Raw genomic sequence first — 13,058 nt, forward strand, 5'->3', positions numbered from 1 at the left:
TCAATCTGTGTGAAATGCCATGTACATATGGCATAACCACCAAGTTCTTTTTTATTTTGTCTCGCACTTCGCGACCCCCTCTGTTTTTCATTTTCAAACGTTTGTACACAGATTCAGCCACTGCAGTGATCAAAGTCTTTGGATAGCCTGTCGGTAACATCTCCTCTCTTGCTGGGCGGCAATGTCTTGCATTTGATGCATACAACCATTTTCTACCGCATTTGACAAGCACAAAAAGGCTATGACACGCTTGACCAGTTTCGAGTGAGCGGATTGGTACGGTAGCAACGTCTTTTTTGTTTTTGGATTATAAGTCCAGCAAATGTGACCTTGAGTATGAAAGGTTAGAGTCGAATCTAAAAACCTGATAGAATTTTCTTGTGGTACTTCGTGGGTCAAACTAAGATGTCGAGAGCAATGCTGAAAAGCTGATAAGATACTGCAAACGATGTCAGTGAGACAATCACTTCGTCTGATATTTAAGAGAACAAGGAAATCGTCAACATACCTAAACACACGGGCAACACGGTAATCGGTAATGGCGTCTGAAAGAGACTTGTCGAATTTCGCGAAGAAAATACCGCACAGTACCGGCGCAACACTTGACCCTATACATATACCATTCTTCTGTAAAAACGCCTTGCCATCGAATTTAAGAAAACTTGCTGACAAGTAAAAAGATAAGTTTCATAAAACTCTCAGTCGAGAGGCCGCAACTACCTTGAAAAGAAGTCTCTCCAATAGCTTCCCGCACTGCCACAAAAAGTTCATGTGGAATAGAATAATACAGTTCTTCAATGTCCACAGAAAAGGCTGTGTTCACTGTTAGCACTCCCGATCTCAAGGCGTCGATCACTACGTTTAAGCTGTCAATGCTGAAAGGGTCCTCAGTATCAAGTGCTTTCAAGGAACATTGCAAGAACCTTCCAACAGGCTGCTGTTGGAACAGGCTTCACAAACTTGGCCCCAAGAAGTGTGTAAGCCCACCATCTGTGTTCCTTACCAGGAAAGAGCTTTTATTTCTTGATAAGTGCAGACATGTAAAGATAAGGTGTTGACCGTGTTTTTATGTTGTCCCTTGCGCATGTTCAGTATGGACTTGGGGGACGTAGTTTTCATGAGTGAAGTTCACTTGTTAGTCCTGCCACCTTCCTGTCACTTTATCTATGTCTGCTTCTCGATTTTTTCTACTTTCAAGTTTGCTGGCATTCTCCTAGTATAACCATGTACCAACTAGCCCAACAAGCCACTCTCGTGAACATATTGTGTCCCGGGATAATTGCTCCTCTTAGTATGCTTCACCGCAGTGCGTGGCATATGCTTCATTGCGTTGCAATATGTGTCGAGGCGAAGCTGACTTTTGGGAACCACCAATATTCAACGTGTGTGCGCGCACACGCACACACACACACTTTTTTCATCCACTTTCTTTACATTGATTTATCGTTTCTTTAATTCAATTAAGAACTGCAAATACTTTCCCCTATGCTGTCTGTCCTTCGTATCATTGTTTGTTGGCTACTTACGATATGACTAATAAAAATCGGGCCCCTTGGTTTCCTTTCTTTTCCTTCATTACATGGCAAGGGTCTCGAATCCGGCAGCTTTGATGCCTTCAGATTGCATGTGTAGGTTATTTGACCAGTTGCTTTCACCCAAGAAGTTCACGTAGATGTGATGCCTGCGACAGAAAGGATGTTTCACATCCGCCGCCAAGGCTTGTGAGTGGTGGTGCTGGCTACCACTCCCGGGGTTAATTTTAGTGGATAAAGTACCCCAGAAAGTGGATAGGAAAACTGCACCACGGTAGCTGAATTGGTAAGACCATCACGCGTAATGCAAAGAAGTTGGTTGGTATCCCACCTGTGGCCAGTTTTCTTCACCCACTTTCATATCCACTTATTTATAATTGCTTTAATTCAATTAAGAACTGCAGATAATTTCCCCCATGCTGTCCTTGGTATCATTGTATGTTGGCTTATGATACGACTAATAAAAAGTGGGCCCCTTGGTTTCCTTTTTTTCTCGTTCATGTCTATATATGTGCGATTGATAACACTTCTAAATCAGGTTCTGTGTAACTCGAGCCACTGTAAAGAGATTTCATATAATCAGTTGCATGTTGCCATCTGGCTTCTTACATAAATAATGATAATTTTATTGGCTGAACATGGCTCAGTTGGTTGACAAGAAGAGGAACCCTCCTGCCAAATCCTTTGTTGGGCAGAAATTATATGTATTGATAGTTATAGCAACATGCAAGGTCAGTTTGGGATTCACTACTTCTTTATGAACACAGGAAATTGCCAGTGATGAGCTTGTGCCTTGGTGTGAAAAATGGTTTTTAGTGCCAATTTGGTGTTTATGTATGTTTTATGGACATCAGAAAAACTCATAGGAGGTTGTTTTGATTTCCCTTGATTTGTTGTAACTTGCCAGTTGTACAGAATTCAGTGTCATTGCATATGTGACAAGCTTCCCATACTTTTAATCACTCCCTGCTCTTTCTCTCTCTACTTTTTTTCAGATAAAAGAGTTTGGAAAGGAAGTAAAGGCTTTGAAAGAAAAATCACTGAGCATAGTCATTGAGTCTGCCGGCAGTGATTCCGGCTTGATGGAGATGAAGAAGCTAGGCATTGACTTGGAGAACACTGCTGAGTGTTTGAAGAGTGACATGGAGGTTTGATTTCCCATTGCCCGCCTTTCTTGAAATTGTATTGTGCTTACCCCTTTCAGATGCTGATCATAATAAAGTTAAAGGGACCATAGCACTTCTGTCACCGGGACCCGGTAGAATGACAGGACATCCAACAGAACAGGACATGATGGACGACAACAGGACAGGATAGTGCACATCCTGTTGTTCTTCCTTAAATGCTTAATTTAAGTGCTATGATCCCTATAACTGAATCAAATCAACTAGCCCAAAAGTCGGCACTGCTAATCATAACTTGCAGAGAAAAAAAAAAAAGTTTTTTTGCAATAAACTGTTATGTCGGCCTCAGTAAAATGATATAGGTCAGTGAAAACAAGGGCAGGGTGTGCACAGGTCCTTGAAACTCTTGAAAAGCCCTTGAAATTGAAAAGTATGTTTTCAAGGCCCTTGAAAGTCCTGGAATTCATTCTTGTTCTTAAAAGCCCTTGTATTTCTTGAGTAATACAGTAAGACTGATTATGCAACTTGCTTCTTATGGTGGATTAGCGTGGACCTGGAAAACTTTCAATTTTAGGAACAATGGTAAAATAAAAATAAAAATGAAAAAATTTTTTTTTAAAGTTGTGAGTCGTCGTATCCATCTTCATGCCACACATCTTTGCCACACCCGTCTTTGTGCTGCACACCACACATGGCACGCCTTCATCGCACCTTCGCATGTCTCTGTCCCATCTCCCTACAACCCCTTCCCTGTCAGCACTGCTGACTCGTGTTTCGGAGAGGTAGAAGGAAGACGAAAGAAAGATGGGCAATGCGGCGAAATTCTGCTGCATTGGGTGCGTGGCACAAAGGCGGGTACAGCGGCTTGCTTTCTTTCTTTTCTTTTTCTTTTTTTAAAGTGGGTTTTGTTTCGCTAGTTCCTTCGGCACAACCACCCAGTAGCCAGATGCAATTGTTATTGATCCTCTTCGTGGCGATCCTGTGGGGGCTACCGTGTTTGATCACGTAGTGATGAGTGCATTGCTTGCCTCAACTGCCTCCATTGTCTCCGCATTTACAATGGGTGTGCAAGACGCCGGTGCGGCTTAGCAAACCTCTGTTTCAGGACATATCGTAGACGGTGACTGGGTGAACAACACGAAGCTTTGGCCACAGCTTCAGAGAATGTGCAGTTTAGAAGAAGCTATGTCCAAAGGGTGCGAGCAGCGTATATGGTGCTTGTTTTAAAAGTGAGGCTAAATATGTATTCCAAGCTGTCCAAACATTCTGCTCATGAATTTAATCAGGATTAGTGCGTTTTGCTCTTCATTCTTTATTTGCCAAATATTTTGAAGCAGCACTTTGTCACATTTCTGACTCGGTAAATTTTCTTGGTGCAGTCACTATCTGATTATTTCTGCCTAATCGCTTGTGGGTGTGCTCAATTCCGATAGATTTGTTCTTGCTGCACACAAGGCTTGAAACATGGCCATTTTGTACATTGTAATACCTTGTGACAAAGATGTATTATCGCTAGTAACTCGCTTACTCTTGTGGACCGTCACAAAACATTCAGCTTCGACCATTCGTGCACTATCGGTATAGTCCGTCATTTTTTGTGCGTATAGGGTGCACATATATTCAAGTGTGTGCCCATTCAGTTACCGTATATACTCGTGTAAGGGCCGCCCTCGTGTAAGGGCCGCACCCCAACTTTGAAAGCGGATATTTCGAAAAAAAAAAAACAAAAGTTCAAAATGTCCCGCCAGAAAAGTGTAGTTAGTTCATTTACAGCCAGATGGCGCTGCACGCTTTTCCGCTTTTATTCTACTTCCGCCGACGCGCCGACCACGCTGTTGACAGCGCGCCGCCATATTTGCCTTGTGCGGCCTCTTTGTTGGCATCGTTCCTAGCATCGTGTCGATACGTTGGCAGCGCGACTTCAGATCGGTGTCGTCGGTGTCACTTTGTTGGTTGTAGTGAACCCTGCAGAAGCCAGCGCACGTGACGGACGATGGGCCGGCATCTGAGATCATTCACTGCAGCATTTAAGCTGCAAGTGATTGACTATGCCGAGGAGCACGGGAAGCGGGAAGCTGGACGAAAGTACGACGTCGATGAGAAGCGCGTGCGTTACTGGATGAATCAGAAAGATGCCCTCGCCGCTACTAACAGGAGCCGAAAGGCGTTTCGCGGGAAAAAGTGCAAGTACCCGCAACTCGAAAGCGAGCTCGTCAACTACGTCGTCGACACACGAAGGGACGGCTACGCCGTATCGACTGACATGATACGCGTCAAAGCCCTCAGCATCGCTCGCCACATGGAAATACCCCCGGCACAATTCAAGGCAAGTCGGGGCTGGGCTACGCGGTTTATGAACCGTAACCAGCTTTCTATTCGGCGCCGAACGACGATTTGCCAAAAACTGCCGCGCGAGTACGAAGACCACGTCATTAAGTTTCATCGCTTCGTGAATGCTCTCAGGAGGGAGCATGAATACGACCTGTCCCAAATTGGGAATGCGGACCAGACACCTGTGTGGTTCGATGCACCGGAAAGCACCACAGTGGATTTAAAAGGTGCGAAAAGTGTGTCTGTGCGCACGACTGGTGCAGAACGCCAAAGGTGCACTGTGATGTTGTGCATCACGGCAGACGGCAGGAGGCTTCCGCCGTACGTCGTATTTAAAAGGAAGACTCTCCCAAAAGAGAAGTTCCCTCAGGGAATCGTCGTACGTGCGCAAGAGAAGGGCTGGATGTCCGAGGAACTGGTCGTTGACTGGATTAAGACCGTCTGGGCAAACAGACCTGGAGGGCTGTTACAACGGAAAGCCCTCCTTGTTTTGGACAGCTTTAGGGGCCACTTGACCGACCGCGTCAAGAACCGAGTTGCCGCAACTCGTACGGACTTGGCCGTCATTCCCGGTGGCCTGACGAGTGTGCTGCAGCCGCTCGACGTATGCGTCAACAGACCATTCAAAGTGGAATTTCGCCGATGTTACTCTGAATGGATGGCTGGAGGCGTCCACGAGAAGACCCCTACAGGACGGCTGAAGCGGGCGTCGCTCCAACAGGTGTGTGAATGGATTTTGAATGCGTGGCGTGCCATGTCAGTAGAAGTAGTTGCTAAAAGCTTCAAGGTAACGGGAATTTCGAACTCCATGAACGGCACCGAAGATGACCGTCTCTGGGAAGACGCGGACGCCGAGGCGAGCTCCTCCGAGAACGAGGACAGCGAAATGGAATCCGAATAAAAACATTTCTGGCATGTCATTTGTGACTCTTGCACTCTGCTACTGTTGCATAAACAGTACAGACCTTTGGCCTGTACTGCCTGTACTAAATCGGCCTGATTCGTGTAAGGGCCGCACCTAGCAAAATTTTCGAAGAAAAAGTGCGGCCCTTACACGAGTATATACGGTATTGACACATTAGAGTGGGCGGAGGATTCCGTGCCAGTTAGGGTACATGTGTGTAAACGCTCTGTGCAAAATGTACTATGACAAGAAGCAGTGCTATTCCTGTAACAGGTGTAGCTGAGGAGTTCCGAGAGGCAAACTGACTCTGCAGTCACCATCAACAGTTACACCCAATCAACAGAAACCAACGATATGTACTGCAGCACGACCATACATTCGGGATCACGCTTGCAACTGATCCCGTGCTGTTTATTTCCCATGCCTTTACAAGGTGGCGCAAGTGGCGCGATGCTACATACAGCCATCTGAAATGAAACTGTAACAGTCCTCCCTTCTTAGATCATTCAAGAAAAACATTACGTGGAGTAGCGCTTTACTGGCTTTCAACTTCTGGTACTTCTTCGCAACTGAGGTGTGCTGCATACCGAGTTGGGACAGTTCACAGCAGTCTCTTCTGGGCCACTAGTCACGTTCACGGCTGGCTCAGAGTTTGCAGAAACAGCCAGATGAGTATCGCACACAGTTGTTGGATGGTAAGCGATGTCTGGTGTTGGAGGTTCAGGCTCCAATGGTCCTGCAGTTGGCGCAGAGACTTCTTCGCGTTGAGGACATAGGTGGTTGCTGTGCTGTTACAGCACATCACTGAGCACCGTCACTGAGATGGACGGTAGCTGCTGACGGACCTGTGGTGCTCACGACATGTGCAGGTAACCGCAGTGGGCCTTGATGGAAGTTCTTTGCTATTACATTGTCTCCCACATTCGGCAGTGGAGGACGGCACCCTCTTTCGGCATGCAGCTTCTGCTTGATTGTAAGCAGGACTGAAGTATGTAAACTTTGGCAAAGAACATCCTAAGGTGTCTTGAACGTCCTTCCCATGAGCATTTCACATGGTGCTGTGCCAGTAACCTCATGTGGTGTGGTTCTATAATGAAAAATAACCTTTAAATTTGGGTTTGAAAGGATCCACAACTGCTCTTCTTGATCTTGTTCTTGACAGTCTGTAGAACACGCTCTGCCGCACTGTTGGAAGCTGGATGGTACGGTGGTACAAGCATGCGACGTAGCCCATTCCATGTCAGGAGTTCCAAGTATTGCTCACTTGCAAAGGTGAGTCAGTTATCAGACACAATGACATCCGGCAGTCCATGCTGTGCAAATGCTGTACGCAATGCTGTGATGACAGCATCCGCTGATGTTGATGCCACTGGACAGACTTTGACCCATTTTGAATAGGTGTCAATAATGACAAGAAATGTATTTCCCAAGAACGGGCCCCCAAAGTCAACGTGAAGCCTTGACCAAGGCCTCTGTGCAAGAAGCCAGGGTGTGTGCTGAATGCATTGAGACGTACGCTGCTAAGCTTGGCATGTAGCACAACCCTTTACGCTCTTGGCGATGTCACTATCAATTTCCGGCCACCAGACATGGCTTCTGGCAGTCGACTTGCTTTTCTCAATGCCAGGATGCCCAGCATGAAGAAGAGTCAGGACTTTGCCTTGCAGAGATTTTGGGATAACAACTCTGGAATCGTCCAGCAAGCAACCTTCATGGAAGCTGGGTTCACTGCTCCTTGCTGTGAAGGAATTGCTCTCTGGTCTGACTGGAAGCCCTTCTCGCAGGAGAGCAAGAACTATGTGACTCAGGAGTCGATCGTTTCTTATAGCCAGTGCTTTAATGGCTGGTGACAAGAGTCTCGGGCATGCTTGTCCAAGCATGAAGATTTCAGCAGGTGCAGGCTGTTAGATACGGGACCTTTTCCTGGCATCCTTCAAGTTCACCAGACCACATCGAATCGTTGTTGCACCTAATTAAGCTGCGCAGAAGTGCATCTACCACATTCCCGAGGCGCAGCACGTCCAGAAAAGTTGGCGTCCCCCACCTCGTGCGCCGCATGTAAAGCTGTTGTCCCACTGCTTGACTCTTTCCGAAAGTGTAGCGGGAGCCTGGCACGATTCCAGGTAAGCTGGGTCCTGAGCAAAGCTGCTTTGCGGCTCTGAAAGGTCACTCCAGAACGACGGCGGTAAGTCACCGTGAAGCCCTCGGAACCCCCATCCGCCTATTGTGACGGCGCTTACAAACCTGGAGGGAACGACAGCTGTAATTCACCGTGAAGCCCTGGGAGCAACCCCCCCATCCGCCTATTGTGACGGCAGTTGCAGACCAGAAGGGCACTACCGGGGGCAAGTCATCCCTCGGACAGTGAAGCCTACGGAGCCACCCCCTGAGCCGAATGTGACTGCATTCGCACGGGCGCCTACCATTGGCCGAAAGTGGCGACACCTGAGCGGGCTCGACGATTGGCCGAACAGGACGTGACCTCGAGACACCGAAGGGGTTAATAGCCAGAGACTGGGAGCAGCAAGAGAGCATTTCTTCATTCATCTCTTTCGGGCTTCTTGCCACGGGCCGCAGCGTCCGACTTGCTGCCGGCCATCAATGACTTATTTACTGTTATTTTTTTTTGTATTTCTCTGTTAATTTCTTTGTATTTCTTTGTCTTTTCGCTGTAAATAATGTAAATAAACCTCCAGTTTTCATCTCAAAGTCCTCCTCAACCTCGGCTAACTCCCGCACTCAACGGCAAGGTCCAGTATCCGCTTGGCAGCGGCGGGTTTGCCCTCCAGATCCAACAATTCAGATCAACGCTGTGTGTTGGCAGGGGTAACCTGTTGAGGGCAACGGCATGACCCAAGTTCAGACCTGGCTTGTACTTGAGCTTGTACTTGTAAGCAGAAAGTTTCAGCGCCCATCTGACTAGTCATGGTGAAGCTTCCAGAAGAATGGGCTTATGAGCACTCAAGAATTCCAGCAGTGGTTTATGATCCATGTAAGCGATGAAAGGAATGCTCCACAAGTACTGGTGGAACTTTTCAAAGCCGAATACAAAGGCTAGTGCCTCTTTTAAGTTGGCTATAGTTTTGCTCTGCATGAGACAGACTTCTGGATGCAAAGGCAATGGGCAGTTCTCGACCATCAGCTTCTCGACGTGCCAAAACTGCACCAATCCCATATAGAGAAGCATCAGAACTGAGACACAGTGGTTTCTCTGGATCAAAATGTACTTAGACGGGAGCTGATGTTACCAACTGCTTCACTGTAGTGAATGCATTTTCTTGCTCTTTTCCCCACACCTATTTTTTCTCATTCAGGCGAAGCGAATGCAGAGGGCGGAAGCTTCCAAAAATGTTTGGAAGGAAACACCTGTAGAAATTCACAAGCCCCAAAAAGCTTTGGAGTTTTTTGACTTCACAGGGTGCAGGTGCATGAAGGATTGCAGATACATTGCTCAAGCTTGGAGAGAGCTCACCTTTGCTTGCTTATGATGTACCCTAGGTAGTCCACCTGTGGCACAAAAATTGACACTTGTTGAAATTTAACTTGAGTCCGACATCGCGAAGTTTAGAGAGAACAACACTAAGGTTGCAAAGGTGCTCTGAATCATTCAGACCAGTGACAAGAATGTCCTAAAAATATACTGCATTATGTGGCAGTCCTCGAAAAAGGTTCTCCATTTTTCTTTGGAATTGTCACGTGGTAGTGACAGTGAAGAAGGCAGGAAAACTGTGAATGATGAAACTAGTATTTTATTGGGTGAACCTGTGCCCTCAAAAGCAAGTTGCACTCAAAGAAAAGCGATAACAGCGAACACAGTCGGCGATCGTCTGATCAGCGGGTCAAGCGTGTTGACTTTTATACATCAGTCATCGAAGGTTCCAGAGTAATCGCTGGTGCTCGTGTGTCTTCCAGAAAGTTCTAGACCATTCACGTGGCACGATGAAATCATATTGCACAAGGTTCGGTGACAACAGGCAGCAGATAGAACCATTGATAACTTTCGAGAAACTTTCAATACATGCAGGCGCGTCCTACGCTGTGCGATAACATTTGTTAGGAGGTGAAACGTGGTCACCCAATAAAGATGAACAAGCACACATATCCATACCCCCTTCTTAAAAAGCATCGTCACGATGCTACAAACATAAGAAAGTGAAACACAGAAGGATGTTTATTAAACAATACTAACGAAGAAACAAAGTCGTAAGTAAGTAACACAGCCCATAAATAGAAGGTCCAGAGTTATGCACAAAGTCGAAAGCCCAAAATTCGTTAGCACTGGTAGAACAGCTTAAGTCGCACCACATGGACTCTTTCAGGTTGTGCATGGTGCCACTGTGATAGCGAAATGCCATCTGGTACGACCTCATAGTCGAATACGCCAATGCGTCGGATGATCATGTAGGGTCCGAAGTAGCGGCGTAAAAGCTTCTCCCTAAGTCCTCGGCATATTGGGGTGCAAACCCAAACACGATCGCCGGTCTGATACTCGACGTAGCGTCATTGAAGAGTGTAGTGTCAGCCGTCGGTCCTCCGCTGGTTCTTGATCCGCAGGCAGGTGAGCTGTCGGGCTTCTTCGGCGCGCTGGAGATAGGTGGCAATGTCAAGGTTCTCTTCTTCGGCGACATGCGGCAGCATGGCGTTGAGCGTCGTCGTCAGGCTCCTGCTGTAAATCAGTATGAATGGCATGATCTGTGTTGTTCCTTGCACTGCCATAATGTAAGCGAAGGTTACATACGGTAGGACAGTATCCCAGGTCTTGTGTTCAATGTCGACGTACATTGCTAGCATGTCGGCTACGGTCTTATTCAGGCGTTCCGCAAGACCATTCGCCTGCGGGTGGTAGGCAGTGTCCTCCTCTGGCTTGTCTGGCTGTATTGCAGAATGGCTTGGGTGAGCTCCGCTGTAAAGGCCGTTCCTCTGTTGGTGATCAGGACTTCTGAGGCACCATGTCGCAGCAGGATGTTCTCAACGAAGAATTTCGTCACTTTGGCTGCGCTACCTTTCGGCAGAGCTTTCATTTCAGTGAAGTGGGTGAGGTAGTCTGTCGCCACGGCGATCCAGTTATTTCTGGTTGTTGACATTGGAAAGGGCCCCAACAAGTCCATCCCAATCTGCTGAAATGGTCGGCAAGGAGGCCTGATTGGCTGTAGTAATCCCGCTGGCCTTGTCGGTGGTGTCTTGCGTTGCTGACAGTCTCGGCATGTCTTGACGTAACAGGCGATGTCGGTGGTCAGGCGCGGCCAGTAATACTTTTCCTGTATCCTCGATAGCGTCCGGGAGAATATGAGGTGCCCAGCAGTCGGATGGTCATGTAGGGCATGCAGTACTTCTGGACGCAGCACTGAGGGAACAAGAAGTTAGTTGGCGCAGACTGGTGAGTTGTTCTTTACAAGTAGGTTGTTTTGAAGACAGAACGAAGACAATCCTCGCTTAAATGCCCTAGGGACAACGTCGGTGTGCCCTTCCAAATGTTTGACGAGGCTTTTTAGCTCCGGGACTGCTTGTTGCTGCTCAGCGAAGTGTTCTGCGCGTATTATTCCAAGGAAGGTGTCGCCATCCTCGTCATCTTGCGGCGGTGGGTCAATGGGGGTAATCGGCATGGAAGTGTTTTTGTCCGGACTTGTAGGTTACAGTGATGCCATATTCTTGCAGTCTGAGGCTCCACCGCGGTAGCCGTCCTGAAGGGTCCTTTAAATTCACTACCCAACACAATGTGTGATGGTCCCTGACGACTTTGAATGGCCTGCCATATAGGTAAGGGCGAAATTTTGCTGTAGCCCAAACGATGGCGACGCATTCCTTTTCGGTCATAGAATAACTGCCTTCCACTTTGAGAGTGACCAGCTAACGTAAGCTATCACCACTTCAAGTCAGTCTCTCCTCTGGACTAGGATGGCACCGAGGCCTAAGCTACTGGCGTCAGCGTGGATTTCTGTATCGGCTTCATCGTCGAAGTACGCAAGTACTGGTGGCGACTGCATGCGTCGTTTGAGTTCGTGAAATGCGTTGGCCTGCGGCATTTCCACTTCACTCAACATCAGAGTTAGTTAGATGTGTCAGCGGCTCAGCAATGCATGAAATCTCCTTGACAAAGCGCCTGTTGTAGGCACACATGCCAAGGAATCTACGCACTGCCTTCTTGTCGATGGGCTGCTGGAACTTTGTGATGGAAGCTGTCCTATGCCCATAACTAACCCCCCTACTATCCCCACCCTTTACGAGCGATGGGCGATCATCGATGGACGATGGGCCCTGGAAGCATATAGAACACGTGAAGAGGGAGCCACCCCATCAGGCGCTTAACGCACCCCATTTCATTATGGCTCAATAAAGTTTCTTTCTCTCTCTCTCTCCCTTTAGAGCACTAGGCTGTGAGTGCACTGCTTCCATAAGGATTTGGAGAAGCTGTGCGGCTGTGGTGTGCAGCAGCGTTTGCTCCGGGCCAAGTGCGGCGGTCTGAGAGGGGCCAACCTGCACCTGATCTCCCAAATGCATGCCCGACCCTGAGGGGCCAGTAAACGGCATAGAGGAGAGCTGGGTTGCCAGTCCGACAGGTGCATGCGGCATCACATGACTGACAAACGGATGGAAGGCGGAGTGGGGAGGCTCATGCGCGTCGAAAATGTCACCTAGCTGTGCATGAAGCAAACGGTAGTCAGAAAGCGCAGCGACATTGTTGGCTGAGCGAGCTGGCTTGCACTCGACATTGCCTACCAGCTGCGCTCGGGACGAGGAGAGGCCAGCAAGGGGTTTTGCACCAACAGTGAGGCAAGGAGGCTCCGCTGCGGCGCACTGGGCATTGAACTGTGCTCCGGACAAAAAGGGGCCAGCGAGCCAGCTCGCGCCTACAGCAGAACGGGTAGTCTGCTCCGCGGCGAATCCATCCGAGAAAGGCGCTCGGGGCAAAGAGAGCCTGGTGAGCGAGTTTGTGCCAGCACCTAAGCGGGGCGGCTCCGATACGGCACATTGGGTACTCAACTGTGCTCGGGACGAAAAGGGGCCAGCGAGCAGGAACAGCACGTCAGACGGGCTTTTAGGCACCTGCTCCGTGCGCATCTCAAACAGTTGAGGAAACCCAAAACTGGCAAGGCTTGGACTAGGGTACACATCTGAGCGGTCAACATCATCAAGGGGCTGTCCAAAGAAGGGATCGCGCCCGGTGGC

General features: G+C 48.2%; 1 protein-coding gene across 10 annotated transcripts in view; it reads left to right on the forward strand.

Moving 5' to 3' along the window:
- Positions 1-13,058, forward strand: part of Nup214 (nuclear pore complex protein Nup214) — a 357,324-nt gene that overhangs the window by 117,831 nt on the left and 226,435 nt on the right. For all 10 annotated transcript variants that reach the window (XM_065430714.1, XM_065430718.1, XM_065430719.1 and 7 more), the window contains exon 16: positions 2,528-2,680. In XM_065430714.1, coding sequence (XP_065286786.1) covers positions 2,528-2,680 — 153 coding nt within the window. The remainder of the gene's footprint in view (positions 1-2,527; positions 2,681-13,058) is intronic.

Source organism: Dermacentor albipictus, chromosome 1 (genome assembly GCF_038994185.2).
Source record: "Dermacentor albipictus isolate Rhodes 1998 colony chromosome 1, USDA_Dalb.pri_finalv2, whole genome shotgun sequence".
NCBI classification, from domain to species: domain Eukaryota; kingdom Metazoa; phylum Arthropoda; class Arachnida; order Ixodida; family Ixodidae; genus Dermacentor; species Dermacentor albipictus.